Here is an 18,576-nt window from a genome sequence, read left to right on the forward strand (position 1 = left end):
TGATGGTTTGTGTGTGTCATTTGAGACTAAAATAGCATTTCGAGAATAAGTAACATTGTTTTGAATGTAAAGTTTCATTTTGCAGGAGAAGTTAGGGGTTTTGCCCATTGTGTGTGTTTTTTTGGATTTGTGTGTAGAGTTCTGAGAGTATGAGGCATGCTTTCAGAAAATGTGTGTAAACAATCAAGAACAACTGTAATACCAGTAGGTTTTTTTTATCCACCATGTACCTCTGTCATCAAGTTCTGTATCACTCAGCTCCTCTGTCTCTTCTTCCTTTGGTGAGCCTCCCATCTCGCTGTAAGCCTCGGCCGCCACCTCAGGCTCTCCCACTTCCAAGCCCAGGTTGGTGCCCAGGTCCTGGGGTAAAGTGGGAGCCTCCCTCCCTTCCTCTTCCTCTGCAGGCTCACAGTCTGAGGCCCTCCGCTTGGGGAGGGGGATAAGAGGGGGAGGCAGAGGCCCGGCTGAAGACAGTGTTGGATCTAGAGGTCTTATGACCTCACCACCCTGAAGAGAGAGAGAAAGGAAAAAGGGAGTGTGTGAAAAGCAGTAGCAAATAAAGAGTCCAATGGTATTACAACTTTTGGACTAGTGTGTCTTTTATGTGCAGATATCCATAACCACGACATTTCAGTTTCACTTCCTGTCCTGTGTGTGTGAGTGTGTCTTACTCTGAAGAAGTCCTTGAGCTGTGGGCTGTTGTAGAGTGCAGGTATGGTTGTAGTAAACAGCAGCATGGCTTCTGCTGCGTTCCTCCTCTCCTCAATCACAGCCTCATCAAACCTTCCTACAACACAGATACACATACACAAGTAATAACCAACATTATGATGCAGGGTAATTATAGGAAACAAACAACAAGGATGGAGGCCAGACTGGTACAACTGATAATGTGTGTGTCACTGGACACAGTGTCTATTTACTGACTGTGTTGCTGCCAGTATATCTGTAACCACTGAAACTTTACATCATGAGCTGAGGGGAAATGTCACAAGAACCATGACAAAATGCCAAGGTAACTGGAACGAGTCTCCTCAGAGAAATGACTGAAAGATTCTCAACAAGATAACTGCACGAAGATGCTACAATCATCTTAAAACATGATAATTGAGCTGGATTAATACTGTAAAATAATCCATAGCTCATTATGATTTTGTATCCAGCCTCTGTTGTTTTACCAAAAACTTGTGCACGGGGAAAGGATGGAAACTCCTCCTGTCTTCTGAACAGGTTCCTGTGTGTGTAGGCCAGCTCCCCGTGGAGCTTCTTCAGCTCTGAGAACCTCCTCCACACCACCACCTCCTTCACATCCTCTGGACGACGCTTGGACACAAACTACACAAGGAGAGAGGAAGTTATTTCACCCTGGGACAAACTTTTTGTCACATTAGCACACAGCAAAGTGTTGAAATTATGGGTATTTTAAATAGGTGAACAGAGGGGGGAGAAGGCAGCTCAGTGCACAGGTATGGTCATGGGTAAGTTCAATTGTGCTGAACATACTAGTGTATAGATAAAAGGGATATGATCATTCTGATTTTGAATGCATGCCTGACTCGACCACGGGGCATCAGTGTGGTCATGGGGGAGCTGCAGCTCACAAACTGAATCACAAGTTCTCTCTGTTTCACTTGAGCGCTCACTGTGCCCCAGATAAAAGAGCCATTGTGTATTCTCCCATCTGTCTGAGCTGCTGTGTGTTCTACTGACAGGTACTTTCATGTTTTCTAAGTGAATAACAGTACAAAGTCATTTAGCTGATTGAAGTAAGCAGTTCAACACATGAAACACTCGAGAGAAGTAACAGGCATCGAGGACAGACATGAATAAGTTTAAACGTGTGACTGTTGTGTTGTTGTGTAGCTACAGAGAGATCGAGAGCAGAGACACAGACCCTTGCTGTCACTTTGTACTCCGTGTGTCCCTTCTCGTGAGTGCGGTGCTCGGTAACGGAAAAGAAGCGGTAATATTCCTCTTTGACTTTCCGCGACATGTCGGTGGTTGTAAGGACAGAAAACAACAGCAGCAGCAGAGCTGTCTGTCACACTGAGCTGCTCTGTTGTGATTCTGCCGCTGCCGTCACTCCTCTTCGCTTACTTCCTGGTTGGTGACGTAGGCCCGTGCGTGATTACGTATGGAAAAAGGCGTCAAGTTATTTTTTCCTTTTTTTTTTGGTGGAATTTTTCCTTGTTGTAAAAACATAAATTTATGTTTTTTGTTTCTAATCTCTCTTTTTGTATAAGATGTCTGTTGTGCAAACACTCATTATGGGCACACTGTAATAATCTGTAATAAACTTGCCTGGTGGCGACAGTCTCACATAGCCAGCCATACATTTTTAATGTTCATGAATATGTAGGTCTACTAAAAAAAAAAAAAAAGATCTAAATCTAAATATACTTTCTAATCTGTTAACTTATAATACTTGAACTTGTGATTAACACAATTAAAATTGCAAAATCAGATTTTAGTTTGAAAATTGTCATTTACAGATTTTCTCAGTCGCTTTGGTGCATTTCTCACATCACTATTAACATTTGCACAACAGTTAGTGCATTTCTCAAAACAATTAGGCTATAAACTGCCAAACCTAGCTGATAAGATGCAAAAAGCGTGTCACTTGCTCAAAATGAATAGTTCATTCAGTGAAACTGTCAGTGTCATCAAAATGATACGTCCTGACACCATTGTTTATTAACAAGATAGTCAAATGGCGTTTTCATTATGACAGTTTACTCTGTAAATGTTTTCCAATGCAAAGAGTCAGATCTTTGTGTCAGAAACTACGTATTTACAACAAACATAAGAAACACCCTTTAGGTAGAGCTGTGCACAACTGTAACAACATTGCAGTACATATTGTAACTGAACATACAGATTACTGTAAATCATCCCTGCACATCCAGATGTTCCTGTCTGTCTGGCCACATATTTTCATCTACATCACAGCGAATATCATCCCTTGCAATGCAGCGAGGCCAGTATCTCCTCTAGTGGCGAATCCACCCTCTGCAATCCATGGCTGCTAGCAGGGCCATTTGGGTATGTGGACACCAGTCATATACCTTCCACCTCCAGGCAGAGAAAAACTCCTCTATTGGATTTAGGAATAGGGTCTAAGGAGGGAGATATTCCACCAGCATCATTTCATGTGCTGCAAACTGTCTGACATTATCCCAAATGACTATATACTTGTATAAAATTTGCTTGACAGAATGACAACTTGACAACTAGTGTAAATGTAAAATGTAATGACTCAAGCAATGAAATGAGGACTATTAGTCTTATAGGGAATGACTATTCAGCATTCATAAGTATAGTTCATTTTTACTGACATGACATAAGCAAATACGTAATAATAATATAAAACAGCGGAGAATTGCATGAAAGCAATTGATATGTCCAAAAGCATTTGCAATATGTTCAAAGGAATGACAAATTGCTATGATGTGCACAAATGACTAAATGATGTGGAGGTTGAACTAATAAGCACTAACTGGAAGACATTTTAATTGTCTTGATATTTTATTTTAATTGTCTTTTGTACAGCACTACAGCTCAAGCTGTTAGATACATCAAATTATTATTTGACATTACAATCAATTCTCCTGAACCTCTTTTCTGAGTCAGACAAATTCCCCACTTGCAAATTCTGTTTATTTTCTTTACCTATGGGAATATATAACTGACAATGATATCTTGAAAGAAAGAAAAAAGAGTTGTACTTGCTTTGTGTGCCTTTTATTGCATATCAGAAAAATCAGTCAGAGACACCGTTAGGGAGACTGTGGTGGGTGTGGTCAGTCAGTCAGTCAGTCTGTATATGTATTTTCACAGCTCAGATGTAGTCAGAAATTCAGAATTAGGTCTCTGCAACATTTGAAACTGGAATGTAGGCTATAGGCTTACCATAGTAAAAGCTTCATCGTTTTATATGTGCATTGTATGTGATTGTAATTACAGTTTACAAATACGCATACACTGTATTTATAAATTGATGATAAGCTCCTACTGCCTCTTATATGTTAATGACTGTCCAAAAAAATGCACAAAAAAAGTGTCATGGTAATGGAAACAAACTCTTGTCTGCACTTCAGTGAAGTGGTTCATAATTGTCAAGAACATTTGAATCCTCTGGAGGGCGCCAAAGACTTGTGTAACCCACTCAGTGACAACAAGTGAATGATGAATGACTTGACTTGAGAGAATGTGGATTTTGTTTGATGACTGTGTCTCTGTGTCAAAGATGCTAAAATAAGTAAAGCACATAAAAGTCTTGGACATTCCCTGTTTAGGACAATACATCAAAGACAGAAACAACACACTGAGGAAGTTCCATCTGTGCAACAATGCTCTCCACCTCTCTCCTCTCCTGACCTCATTATTCATTTCACAGCCCCTCTCAGTAATTTTATGAGTTTGAGGTAAAAGTCCAAACAATATCAGTGTTACTTTACTGTAATTAACTTGCCTTTTTCAAAAAGAGGGTCAAAGTTTGAGATCATGATGTTAAAACCCTTTGAATGAACAGCAGGCTGGTGGAGTGTGAGTTGATATCTAACAGGCTGTAGCTCAAAGGTCGGTGTTCACCCTCACTGCTGCCGCTCTCCTCTCTGGTGATTACATGTTAAATTGAAGGGAAAATGTTGGCAGTCACAAATGAGGTAAATATTTGATCAGAGACAACCTGGGTGCCTGGTTTGAATTCTCTGACAAAAAGCTGACAAGCTCCCTCCAGACAGTCGTCAAACAGGTTCAGGCTGAACATGACACCTTATAGTTCACTCAGATGTATAGCTGCTTCATAGTGGATAACAAAGGGGTAGACTCTGCTGAAATGAGAGGATGTTTTATACAACAAAACAGAGGATGGTTTCAGTCCATTAAAGTCTGGGTTGTGGGCCTCCTCTCTCCTGAAAGAAAAGAGAAAAAGAGCGCTGCAACTGAGAAGAGAACTGTTTGAGATTCTTCTCACAGAGAGGGGAATTCTTATATAACATGCAGCGAGTGTTTCTTAATGAGAGAAAGAGGTGGTGTAGGGGAGAAAGGGGCTCAGTGGAGGGACAAAGTTCAGGGAGTGAAAAATGTAGTGACAACAGAACAGGCCAGTCTAAAGGACAGAGAGGAGAGCACATGAATGAGAAGGAGATGGACATCGACTGCAGAGAGGGATGCAGAGAGATTATTACAGTGTGCCCAGAGACACATATTATGATAAAACTTAAAATATATACTTTCATACGCAGTGCTTTGTATCTGATTTAAACCATTTCATTTCAGAAATTTGTTCTTGTATTCATCAAGCTGTATTTTTTCATTCGTTTTGATAAATTTTTTGTGGCAATTGCACTCACGTGATGAACTAATTGTTCATTAAATATTTACCATATTAGCGCTCCATTCACACTAGTGCAGAGTTAGAGAGGAAGGCTTTTCACTGTGAACAGTCCCCTCTTTGTCCGAGTGAGAAAACTGGGCCACACAGTGTCATCTAAAGAGAAAGAGGGGACAAAAAGACAAAAGAACTGAAAAAGTATTGCAGATAGAAAGTAAAATAGAAGAGGAGACAGATTGGAAAAGCTGTTTAAATGTGCAGTGTGTGTGGCTTCATATACCACTGTTCTGCCTAGCATTTAGTACAATGTACACATGTATCAATGATATCAGTGAAACAGATCATAAAGCAATAACATTACACAATATAACAAAGTCCCCGTAGACTGAGCGTTACTTAATATAGGTCCGTCACATCAACTTATGGGAAATTTCAATCTCATCTTTCTCTGCAAATGGTTTTCTACAAACAAAAGTAAATATTGTATCACATATGTTTCCTGTTGACTAGACAGGAAAACTGGTTCATGTTTGTTCAAAAGCTAAATAAATCAACCTGTGAACATAAACATCAACATGACGCCTTCTTTCTCTCTCTCCTTTTTTTTGATTAAATGAAAGCCGAGTTTCCCAGAACCACACTGGTTGTGGCTGAACTGTATCAGTGCACGTTGCAGCGAAACAATGACATGAAAGCACAAGACCTCAGCCAAACTGGTCTAAACTGGTCCAGGTCTGCCTTGCTGTGCTTTTTTTTCACTAGCTCACACTGTCTTGCAAAATAAACTCTCTCAGAGGGATCAGACGAGGATTTATAGTGAGGCCCTGTGTGTGCATTCATCTGTGTGTGTCTTGACCTAACTAAGAGACACTGGACTATTTCTACAACCCCAAGTTATATGTGTTATGTTGATTTTGTGATGTGTGGACTAAGTCTGGAGATAATGGCTACAAGTTCTAGCCTACTTTTACATCACAATTTTCCTCGACGTATTTTTATGGAGTCACCTTTTTGCTGTAATAATAATTGATATATTGTAAAGTGCTGCATCCCTGGGCCAACAGCGTAAAGTAATGTTAGTTAGTTAGTTTAGTGTTTATTTCGGTCTTATAAAAACAAGTACAATAGACAACAACATAACATTTTCCATTCACTCACAGAACAAAAAAACCTGCATATTCTACATACAGCAGTTTATGTGCAGTTATCACTGCTATGTTTTAGGGAAAACGGACAAAACTATGCAGCAAAGTTGCCCCCCCCCCTCCTCCCCTCCTCCCCTCCCCTCCTCTCCTTCTTCTCTGTGAGTCTGTATGTAGGCTAACACGTGAATTTACCACCCCACCTCTTCTGCAGCCAGAGGCATAAACAAAGCCGAGGCTCTTCAATAGTCTCAGGCTCGTATATTAAATCGTTGTCCTCCATGAACTTGTGATTTCCATATCCTGAACAACACAACCACTTTGCAAAACATATGAATCTGTGTCACATGAAGTTTGAACGGCTGTTTGAGTTTACTCTACAGGTTGTGAAGACTCACTAGAGCTCAGACAACATGTGGGGAAAGAAAGACACAACAGTTTCACTGTAGCTCAGCGCTGTGTTTCCATTACGATCTGTGGCCATGTTCCATTTCAAATTTCAATCTAAATTCTGCTTCACCCTCAGCTCATAAACATGTTTACTCATCCCTGCCCCCTCCTCTCTTTCTGTCCGCCCTTTCCCCTGTTTATTTTTGCACTTCCCCTTTCCTATTAGCCACTCCTCTTTCCAGGACTAACCACTCATCCTTTTCTTACCCTATTTTTCTCTCTCTGTTTTTGTTTCTGTGAATACTCAATGAGAAAAGTCAAGACGGCCCCTTTCTTGTTCTTCTTTCTGGATACTCTCTGGACGAACAGTACAGTATGTTCCCATCAGCCAGCGGCCAGCAGCCAGCAGCCCTGTCACAATCTGACGCTGCAAAACTCACACGTGTTCAACAGGCTGAGATAAATACAGAAACAGATGGTGTGTGTTTGAGTTTGTCCACTGGAGAAGCACAGGCAGCACGTTCATGAGCATGAAAGTGTCAAACAGAACCATCTCTACAATGCAGACAGTAAACAGTCTTCAATTTCTGAAGCCGCCAGTAACACTCAAAATAACAGGTTCTGTCAATAATTCACCAAAAGATCTATAGCAGTCTCGTGACCCCATCTGAGTTAGATTTATCAGTATGGAAAACATATATAATAATAATAATAAACTTTATTTATATAGCACTTTTCAAAACAAATGTTACAAAGTGCTTTCCAGTAAAAACAATTAAAATGACAACAAAGACAAATTAAGTGACATCAAATAAAATCAGGGAAGGCTTTTCGATAGAAATGGGTTTTGAGTAAGGATTTAAAACAAGCTACTGATGAAGCTGACCTGATGTCCTCTGGCAGATCATTCCAAAGTCTTGGGGCCCGGACTGAGAATGATTTTTCCCCTTTTGTCATCAGTCGGGCCCCAGGGACAGCTAAAAAACCTTTATTTGAGGATCGCAGAGGGCGGGCAGAAATGTGCAGAGATAAAAGGTCAGCAATGTATGCAGGACTAAAACCGTTGAGTGCTTTAAAAGTAATCAATAAAATTTTAAAATCAATTCTAAAACGTACTGGAAGCCAGTGCAGGGAGGCTAAAACAGGCGTGATATGCTCGCGTTTCCTGGTTCTAGTTAAAAGCCTGGCTGCAGAATTCTGCACTGACTGAAGCCTGTCCAGGGATTTTTGGTTAAGACAGGTAAAAAGGCTATTGCAGTAATCCAGACGTGATGAAATAAAAGCATGTAAAATCATTTCTGTGTCTTTAAAAGATAAAAACGATCTAATCTTTGAAATATTTCTGAGATGATAAAAACAAGACTGTACAAGTTTAGTCGTATGTTGTTCAAAGCTTAGATTGCCATCAAACCAAACCCCAAGGTTTCTAGCAGAGGGTTTGATGGCGTCCGCTAGCGGCCCAGCAGATGGCATTATTTGCTTGGTTATCTGCTGGGGGCCAAAAACGAGAACCTCGGTTTTGTTGTCGTTCAGCTGAAGAAAATTTTGCGACATCCAGTTTTTGACAGCGGTGATACAATCTAGTAAAGCACTCAACTTCCCAGGGTCAGTGGCGTTTACGGGCAGGTACAGCTGAGTGTCGTCAGCATAAAAATGGAAAGACACGTCATATTTTTGTATTATGTGCCCCAGGGGGAGCATGTATAATGAGAATAGAATTGGTCCTAGGACAGACCCCTGGGGCACGCCGTACTTTAGTGGGGTGAGGGAGGATGTGTAATTGTTTGCTGCGACACAGAACTTACGATCTGAAAAGTATGAATAAAACCATTTCAAAGCTGTACCTGAAACTCCTACCCAGTGCCTCAGACGATTTAAAAGGATCCCGTGGTCGATTGTGTCAAACGCCGCACTGAGATCTAGAAGTACCAAGACTGGGCACAGCCCACTGTCAGATGCCATTAAAAGGTCATTGGTCACTTTAAGCAGAGCCGTTTCTGTGCTGTGGTACTTTCGAAATCCTGACTGAAATTTGTCGAAGATAAAATTTTCCTCTAAGGCTGCTAAAAGCTGTGAAGAAACAATTTTTTCTAAAATTTTTGAGATAAAAGGCAGTTTGGAGACTGGTCTGTAGTTATGATGTAGTGATGGGTCCAGGTTATGTTTTTTCAGGAGAGGGGTTACGCATGCCGTTTTAAAATAGTCCGGGACGCAACCAGTAGTAAGCGAGCTGTTGATAATAGAAAGCAGGCAGGGTCCAACAGAATCCATTACTTGGCTTAAAAATCTAGATGGAATCACATCGAAGGGGCAGATGGACATTCTAGTGTGTGAAACCACATCTAGAAGTTCAGGTAAGGTTAATGGATAAAACTGGTTTAAAATGTCCTTGTGAGAATAAAAGGCATCGCTAAAAGCATCGCTAAAAGAGGCACTGGGTGTAATCGAGGCTCTGATAGACTCCACCTTATTGTTAAAATAGGATAAAAACAGATTACAGTCGGCATCTGATTCAATAGGGACAGAGGGAGGGGGAGTATTAACCAGGGCGTCGACAGTCTTAAATAAAATCCTGGGGTTGTTGTGGTTAGTGAGAATAAGATTAGAAAAATATTGTCTCCGCAACTCCTTTATCGTACAGTTAAAAGTTGATAAAAGGCTCTTCATAATGTCAAAGTGAATCTGGAGACCTGATTTCTTCCAGCAACGCTGGATATAGAAAGGTGTCACTGAGAGTGTGTTTATATCAACCTGTTGTTTCGAAAGGTTGCAGGAGTGAGAATGTAATGTGAATGATAAATAAACCTGCATTACATTAGCATTATCTTCAGAAAATTAAATAAAAGTCAGGAGCTTCATGGTTTATTTTGAAACAACCTCCAGGGCAGTAGATGTAGGTGAGAGGCTGAACAAAAACATAGTGAAAAAGACAAGCAGGCACCTGCAAGTATCTGTCACACCAGGGCAGAGAGGTGGAGCATGCTCCTACAGTTATCTGTCACTCCATCAAGATGTTTACTATACTTCACATGGAGAGAAATAGAGGCCATTTAACATTAACAAAGTGGGAGAATGTACATTGAAGAGCAGTGATAACAGTCATATCACACAGCTACCAGTCAATCAGGAGATGTTTTTGTCCCCATCTTCCTTCATCATGACTCAGGTCAGCCAGAAAATCCAATCAGCCATTGTTTTGTAAATGTGTTCCTGTAAATATCAACTAGGGGACAGCGACCTGCAGACAGAACAAAAGTAACATGATTATCTGAGGTCATATTTACACACAGATCTAATCATGAATCATTTGATCTTTATCTCAGTTAAGATAAACAACATTTTCATTCTCCTGTAAAAAATCACTAAACACAGTGTAACCTGTACAAATATGGTCTGAAAACGTACTGCAGCAGTTACATGACATTAAGATTTTGTGTGAGCTTTTCCCAGAACTAGGCCATAACTCAATGAAAGTCAACAACAGCTGGGGAAGGATTCAGAGCACCAGCAGGGACAGGGACCATAGATATAGAAACGTTTCTATATCTATGACAGGGACAGGCTGGGTCAGCTGCTCATAACAGTTCTCTGCAAATTAATGTGGACAAAAACACAAATTAAACTACTTACTTGACTACTTAAAATGAATAATTTGCACCAAACTTGATAGAGGGCTGGTGCATGGACATCTCCATTAGATTTAGGGGCAGATCCAGTTGAATGGTCAGATCTGGGAAATTATCACTGTCCATAATATTGCAAGATCAACACATCTTCAAGCACTCTGCCACTTGTTAATACAAACCATGCAGTGCATGCACATATAGGCAACATATAGCCTATGTCAATTCATTTTTTTCTTTTCATATGCAGCAAGGTTGTATACAAACACATTTTATTAACGTTATTTTTGCTCTTTTATATATTATGATTGGTTTGCTTATTACAGTAGCACTAATACTGAGGCGAGCTATAGAAATACTGAAAAGGTCTGATTCATCTCAGAGAAACTGCCAAGCACTGCAATGTGAGTAAAAGCCTATAGTTTCAGGGTGAATAGACTGATCAGAGACTGTTCAGTCACTGTTGATCAGGGGAAGAAATAGTGCAGAGGTGTGGATAAACGGAAAGGAAGTGGGGGGTGAATTGGATTACTGAAAAACAGAGCTGCATTCTCCATTGATCATATAGTTAAAGTCCTCAGAGACCATATGATATGTAATCAACTAAACTGATTACATTGTATTCAGGAAAGGTTTCTTCAGCCAACTGAATTGGGTTAGTTGTTGCTGACAATTTTAACAAAAATCATCTCTTTATCCTGATTTTGCAGCACAAAAACTGTTCAGGATGAGTGAAGATGCTTCACTACAATTTTTAAATCAAAACACAAGAGCTCAGGTCAAAACAACACTACAATTCAATCATTAGGAATAGAGCACAGGGTGTAGGCTGCTCACGTTTGCTTACCAGCTGTTCACTGGTGTGTGAGGGGAGGTGGGGGTGGGGCCACGTGGGGGTGCTATGCCGTCGTCACTAGTGGGCGGAGCAATCCGGGCAATAGAAATACAGAGTGAGCCTTGGTGTAACAAGATTAGCAGAGACCTAAGGATTACCGACGACTCGACGAGGAGAGAATAAAGAGAAGCGGACGGACCACAGTCTCTGTGTTTTTTACAGGTAATGTTTCATTTAATGTATTTTAGTTTTCTACTACAAAACTGTGTTTGAGTCTCAGCTGACGAGTGAGCAGGAAGGGACCGCCGGTTTCAGCGCCTCGTGCTCCGCAGATGGTGAACTGATGTCATCATCTCTAAAAAAAAGAAAGAGCGAAATTATAACCTGCTACATAAGAGCTTTTAAACCGGTCGAACGTTTCTTTTTTTTTGTATATATTTCCCAACTGGGATTTAATAAAAAGAAAGAGGTTTATATTCGGTTTCTAAGATTATTTTCTTCCTTCAACATCATTTGACAAACCGGAGCAAACCAGCCAGCTAACAGCGGGGGGTCGGCGGTAGCAAGTAAACACAACACATTTAGGGTTAATGTTAATGTAGAACAGCTGTAGTGTCTCTAATGGTGAATGTAGCATTTTATCCGTGTAAAGAAGCGCGCACTTCCATTCAACCTAGGCTATTTTCGATATCCTGTCTAGTTTTATTTATTTGAAATAAAGTTTAATTCGGATAAAAACGAATACATAAATAAGTAACGAAATTGAAAAAGGTAGGATATGGCAGTCACGGATTAGCTAACAAATAACTCTTATTGTGAAAATGACGTTGTTTCCGCTGATACGGTTTTTTGTCCTGAACGTGTAACCGGCAGCTGTTGTTTCATCAGACAACTGTTGAACCTGTTTCTATTGGTTCACACACCTTCAGGGGCTGTCCGTCCTGTTGAGGGATTGCTAAACTAACACGTAGGCTACTATAACCAAAAGATAGGCCTACTACAGGTGTAGCTCTTCTCTGAGCTCCGTTGTCAGTCTGAGCCTGTACCATAGACTGTAGGCTAAATAAACCAGGCAACAACCTGGCAACTACGGTACTTCTGCTTTGGTGTTTAGCTAACTAACCTAGCTCATTCACGCTTTACCTACAGAGTACTGTACAAAATACTATTCAAGTGACCCAAACTGTTAAGGAGCTTCTGCTCATTTTGAATTTGGACTTTTTGTTACTGCTGATCCTCAGTCACGTGTTTGGATCTGTGTTACTCTCCTGTGTTTTTTTCTGACTTGGTTAAGTTAACTTGACCAATATTTCCCCCTCTGTACCACCACCTCTACAGGAATCAGATCCAACCATGAGTAAGGACGCAGAGATCGACATGAAGGAAGTGGAGCTGAATGAGCTGGACCCAGAGAAGCAGCCCATGACCGGCGATGGCCAGGCAGCAGGCGGAGAGAAGAACGGCAGCGTCAAGGTGAAGGTCCCCGAGGACGAGGTCACATTCACAGGCCTGTCCAAAGACGAGCTGATGAAGGTTGCTGGTACTCCAGGGTAAGCTTTCAAAAACTGCAGATAATACTTGCAAAAGACTAGTATTGGCATGTGTGAAAAAGTAATACGGCTATTGTAACATTTCTCTCCCTATGCGCTCATTCTTTTCTGTAGATGGGTGCGGACCCGCTGGGTGCTTCTTGTCCTGTTTTGGCTAGGCTGGGTGGGCATGCTGGCTGGAGCCATTGTAATCATCGTCCAGGCCCCCCGCTGTAAACCCATCCCTGAGATGAACTGGTGGAACGAGGGACCTCTGTACCAGATCTCTGATGTTGAAGCTTTCTCTGAGGGACTGAATGGTAAACCTACAGTGTTTTACTATGCCTTACAGACCGAGGCTGATGCCCCTTCTTTTTTTGCTTCCACCTTTTTATTTGTCAAAAAAGATTTAGAGATTCTGGCCTTGCTGGGGTAACCCACTCCAATTCACACTGGATCAGTCTTGTGACTATGTCTTGGGTTTCCTGGGTTGTGCGAGGCCTGTTCCAGCTGGCCAGATACCAGATACTGCTGACTAGGCTGACACTGAGTGACTCACGGTCTAAAGGACATGAAAAACCCTTGAGTCATTTCTTTCATATCACTCTCAAGCAGACTTGAGGTTAAAGTTGAGCAACGTAGTACATTTGATGTAGCGGTGTGCAGATTTTCTTCTTTAAAATCTCATGAATTCCAAATCTCGATAAAACTATTATCTATCAAGCTTTTTATACGTAATCAAATACCACTTAAAGGGCAGTATGACGTACAGCCTTCATTTCCCAGTAAAATGTTTAGGGCAGGAAGCAAGGACGCGTTGTACTGCCGTTCTCAGAATGAATTACTTGTGAGCGCTCGGGTTTCCAACAAGCCTTGGCCAGAATTCCAGAGACCACACGTGACTGTGTTTTCACATAAAGAGCCTCCTTGTACTCAGGCTTCACATGGCCAGCAGAGGCTGTGGAGGGAGCCATTCACATGCTGCAGCCTCGAGCCAATAGAGACGATAAGAGCAGCAGATGTCACCCTCAGCTTCCCTCATTTTTCCTCCCCCCCTCCTAGCCCTGTGACCTTTCCTCTGACCCTGTTACCTTTCACACATCAGCTCTCTGTTGTCCAATGTGGAGTTTACACTTATGTGACAATACATAATTCTCCCTCCCCTGTCCCACTACTCGCCTGTAGGTGTTGCAGAAAAGCTGGATGATTTGAACCAGTTGAAGGTGAAAGGCCTGGTTCTCGGCCCTATTCACACCGTCCAGGAGGACCAGATAACCACCCTGAATTTCCAACAAATCGACCCAACCAAAGGACAAGAGAGCGACCTGATCGCTGTGCTGGAAAAGGCCCACAAGAAGGGTATGTCATCACACACGTGAGATCAGTTGAGACCATCACTATGAATCACAAATGTTGGCCTCGTTCACCGTCATTAGTAACAGTGTAGGACTGTGTGTGCAGGTATTATAAGCAGATGTTTGCTTGTTTTTTTTCTGTTAGGCATTTCTGTGGTGCTTGACATGACTCCAAACTACCTGGGAGCTAAGCCCTGGTTTACCGATGCCGATGCTAGTGAAGTGATTGATAAACTCAAGGTATGACACATACATGCACACACATATTATGGTCTGTGGATCCTCTCTGAATCCATGTCATTGAGCTGTTGGAGCTGAAGTGCTGATATCATCTTCCAGGTTGCAGCAGAGTACTGGCTGAGTAAGGGTGTTGATGGCTTCAAAGTGTCTGAGATAACTGTGGCCAACGGCCTCCCTGACTGGTCCAAACTGCAGGCCGCTGTCCAGGGCAACCGCACCGAGGAGGATACCAAGAAGAGGTAACTGGCTGCCACTGTCTGACTTCTTTTTAATCACCATCAAGATGATTTAGGTAGGAGCACATAATGTTTAATTTGCAATTCTGCAGGGAATATATTTGTGAACTCTGACTAAACCAGATTATGAGTTTATTGAGCAGTTTGTAGGACGGCTAACTTTTGGGAAAGCGGTTTTCAAAGCATCAGTAAATTGCCAGCTGACAGGGTTTGTGTTTCTAGAGAGAGCGTGGAGATTAAATGCATTCCACTGCCACAGGGGGCTGTGGGTGGGGGTCAGGGAGAACTAGATAGAACTAGATCAACAAGAAAAGCCTCCACAGGCCTGATGGAGCCTCACACTCATGTTGAAGAGACACCTTGTGGAGAAAATGAGGAATGACACAATTGACTACTACAATCAGATATCAGTGTTCGAGGAGGAATTCTATATGTTTCTTAAAACAATTTATGATACAAGTCAAACTTTTCTAGTTTCAGCCGACTGAACAACATAAGCGGTTGTCCTACTCTGCTCCAGACTGATCTGACCCTGTTTTTCTCTCCTCAGGGCCTTGATGGGTGTAGTTGAAGGTGCTTCAGCTGAAGAGGTGTCTCTGTTCCTCAACACCACTGGTGTCGATCTGGTCGTTACTGACCTGCTCAGCAGCAGGGCTGGAGGTTGGTTTGTGTGTCTGCTGTTTGTGTTCATCTGATCATAGTTGAAGTGAATGTTTTCTCAATTTTCTTCAGTTTCTGGCTGGTCTAACAAAATATTGGACAGATTACACTTATCAATGAAAAGAATCAAAATTTTCATCTAATATGAAACTTGTAATTGTTGTATAACAATCCAGCATAGCAATGTGTGTTGTACTGTTTGACTTGTATTCCCTTGTTTTCCTTAGTCTCTAAGTCAGTGTTTGTGTGAAAAGCAGCTGTTGGTACAACACGGTGCTTTACAGATGATTGTTTTCCTGAATCTCTGCAGGTAAGGAGCGCATCCAGGACATGGACACCCTTCACCCCCAGCAGAGAGGTCTGGGCTGGGGCGTAGGTGCCACCAAACTGAGCCAGCTGTCTACTGTTGCCAAAACTACATCCCTGATCCACCTCTACCAGCTCCTGCTGTTCACCATGCCTGGAACCCCAGTGTTTACCTATGGAGACGAGATCGGCCTTCAGGCAACAGAGGTAAGTCATAAACGGACCAGATTGATTCAAATGTTTCAACATCCTCACTGCTCTTACAGAGTGTAACAAATGTTCCTTTTGTTTCCTTATCAGGGTGCAGGACCTCCTAAGATGGTTTGGGATGTAGAGAAGGAACCTGCAGAAGGAGCTGTTGTTGATGCGGCTGCTGAGGTAAGAGTCAACTGTTTTCATGAAATATCTGTGTGGAAAAGGAGTTCTTGGGGAAACAAGCAAGAGCATGGTCTAAAGTACTGATTTACTTTGCTTTTCTTAAAATGTTTCGTATTTCTCACGCTCACAGGCTCAGCGGAAGGAACACGCTGGTCTAAGGAAGTGGTTTAAATCCCTCAGCGACCTGCGAGGCAAAGAGCGCTCTCTCCTCCACGGTGACTACTATCCTCTCTACTCCTCCGACTCCTCCCTCTGTTTCCTTCGTCTGTGGGACCAGAGCGAGAGATTTGTAACAGCCGTTAACTGGGGGGATCAGCCTGAGACACTCAAACTCTCACTGGCCGCACCTACAGGCAAGTTTCAGCTCCACAGAAATACTATTTCTACTTGATACAGTATGTCATGTGCAACATGCACAGTAGTTATTGTGTTCATGGTTTTAACACGGTGTTTGTACTTGCAGAGGGAGTAGAGTTGCCGGAGACGGCCACAGTGAAGCTGTCAACGAACATGAACACCACAGAAGAATTTGTAGTAGACTCCTCAGTCAACCTGAACCAAATCACTCTGGGACCAGGACAAGCCGTCCTGCTGCATTTCCCCTATCTGGGCTAAAGATGGCGCCAAACCATAGGACAGCTGCCTGCAGATGAGCCATGTTAAAAAAACAGACAGTAAAAGGCAGTCCTTAGGAATAAAATATTCAAAAGAAACAGGGCTTTATCTCTTCACCATAACAAACTGGGCTTTCTATCAGTTTGTTTAGTCAGAACTGAAATAAGTTGGGTTAAAGGAAATCTGCCACAGACTTGCAGAATGCTGGCCAGTAAACTCTTGGGCTTTTATAAAGTTAAAACATATAGTTTTTTTTTTTTTTTAAGTTAACTCTTGTGTGTTTTGTTCTTTGGAAAAGATAACAGCCACCTCAGACGTGCACTGGTCAATTTAACTTTATGTCATTGGTGATCTTTTATTGTTGAAAACCTCGGTTTATTGTCCAGATGTGTGAAAGACATTCCATTCCGTTCTATGGGCATTTCTTTAGCAGTCCTCCTGTGTTTTTTTTAATTTTAGATTTTAAGAAATTCTGATTTTGTCACTATTTTACTTTCTTAACGGTCTTTCTGTCTCACTAGACAGCACACAAGAAAAAGAGATGAACTCTGATACATGTGGAAACTTGGTTTGAGGTATTTTAAGAGTGCTAAAAAACAAAATTATTGCAAGTGGCTTCAAGTCTGTCAAGTCAACTGAATTTGAAATGAATAAACAGAAAGCTCTGTACTGACTCCTTTGCACTTGTGTTTTTGTCACAACTTTTTTTTTCAGAGTTTGTTTGTCTGAAACTATTCTCTACGTCGGAGATAAAACCAGATAAGATGTTCACGATGCTCTGTGCATACAGGTGTGTGAAAGTGTGTCACAGATGTTGACAGAGGAAGCACATCTATATTTTATAGCCCTCTGAGACAAGGTTTATCAGCACATTATACTAGACTTTACAGTGTACCTGCTGCACATTCCTACATTTCACTAAATGGGTCATACACACTCTCTCTTTAAGTCATCTTCCATACAGTGTCAAATTAAGTGGAACTGTAGTTTTGATTATGTAAAAAATATCTGTGCAAGAAAAAGAAAAAGAAATAGTCTCTTCCGCAGCATGTTCCATTGTTGTCTCTGGAACATTTCTACACTTTGAGTTTTCTGAGGTATAAACTTCCTGGAGAAATGAATCAGCATTGATAAAATCAGGTGAATGAATGAGTAATTTAAGAGATTATTGAATTTCAGATAGTTGCAGTTTTTATAATCTAAAAGGACTATGTTCCATGGAAGACTGCTTGAATTTTCTGTTCAAGATGATGGAGTAAAGTCGGGTTGATTACTTGGACTTGCACAGCGATGAGCACCTGTGCATGCTATGTAGGCTACTACATGGTGAAATGATAAAGGGGAGTTTTGTAATCCCCACAATGTCTGTTTCACAGTATTTACATGATGAGATATGGCACCCAAGAAGAGAAGAGGAACACTTACTGTAAACAATCATGGTTTAGTATCTTTTTTATCGACAAACAGTCTCTGTGGTTTTGCTTTTTTCTTCACGGTTAGTCGTTGTATGACTTGATTTTATAGCCCGGCCTGGGGTCTTTGCTGTGCCATTACAGTGTCTAGTCTGACATTAAACAGCAAGTCTACCATGATTTATAGAGAATGACTACATTTACTCAAACACTGTTTTTAAGTACAATTATGACATATTCACACTTTTTTTGTCTTATTTATTCTGAAGTATTCCACTGTGTTTGTCAGCTTATGAATACAATTCACTGTATTTAATTAAGCAACCAAAAGGTGTATAAAGTAGGTCAAAATAGCTCTAAGACAACCAGTTACAAGCTAAAATGTTGCTTACTCATTAATAAATCAGTGATATAAAAAATCCACCAATGTAGGTATTCTGTATATAAGTGCCTTTTTGATACAACATTTAATATATTCTATTGATAATCAGTGATAGAGGAACTTTTCAAAAACCTTTAA

The 18,576-nt window shown here is 41.3% G+C and overlaps 2 protein-coding genes across 4 annotated transcripts in view; one reads left to right on the forward strand and one right to left on the reverse strand.

The window, feature by feature from the left end:
- The window catches only part of snx15 (sorting nexin 15), a 28,054-nt gene that overhangs the window by 5,854 nt on the left and 3,624 nt on the right, over positions 1–18,576 (reverse strand). For 2 of the 3 annotated variants that reach the window (XM_083993557.1, XM_083993558.1), the window contains 4 exons: positions 5,386–5,491; positions 1,179–1,335; positions 672–787; positions 231–507 (listed from right to left, as the gene is read on the reverse strand). In XM_083993557.1, the coding sequence (XP_083849683.1) occupies positions 231–507; positions 672–787; positions 1,179–1,335; positions 5,386–5,388 (553 nt within the window). In that variant the 5' untranslated portion in view covers positions 5,389–5,491. Of the gene's footprint in view, positions 1–230; positions 508–671; positions 788–1,178; positions 1,336–1,894; positions 2,029–5,385; positions 5,492–18,576 lie in introns of those variants that run through there. The other variant, XM_083993556.1, reaches the window with a different exon arrangement.
- On the forward strand, positions 11,404–16,644 carry slc3a2a (solute carrier family 3 member 2a; the record flags this gene model as incomplete). Its single annotated transcript, XM_083993153.1, has 11 exons — positions 11,404–11,547; positions 12,664–12,875; positions 12,990–13,174; positions 14,040–14,213; positions 14,355–14,449; positions 14,549–14,688; positions 15,236–15,345; positions 15,656–15,858; positions 15,952–16,029; positions 16,160–16,382; positions 16,493–16,644. The coding sequence occupies exons 2-11, from the start codon at positions 12,679–12,681 to the stop codon at positions 16,642–16,644; spliced, it is 1,557 nt and encodes a 518-aa protein (XP_083849279.1). The 5' UTR covers positions 11,404–11,547; positions 12,664–12,678.

Source organism: Trachurus trachurus (assembly GCF_905171665.1).
Source record: "Trachurus trachurus genome assembly, chromosome: 18".
Lineage (NCBI taxonomy): Eukaryota > Metazoa > Chordata > Actinopteri > Carangiformes > Carangidae > Trachurus > Trachurus trachurus.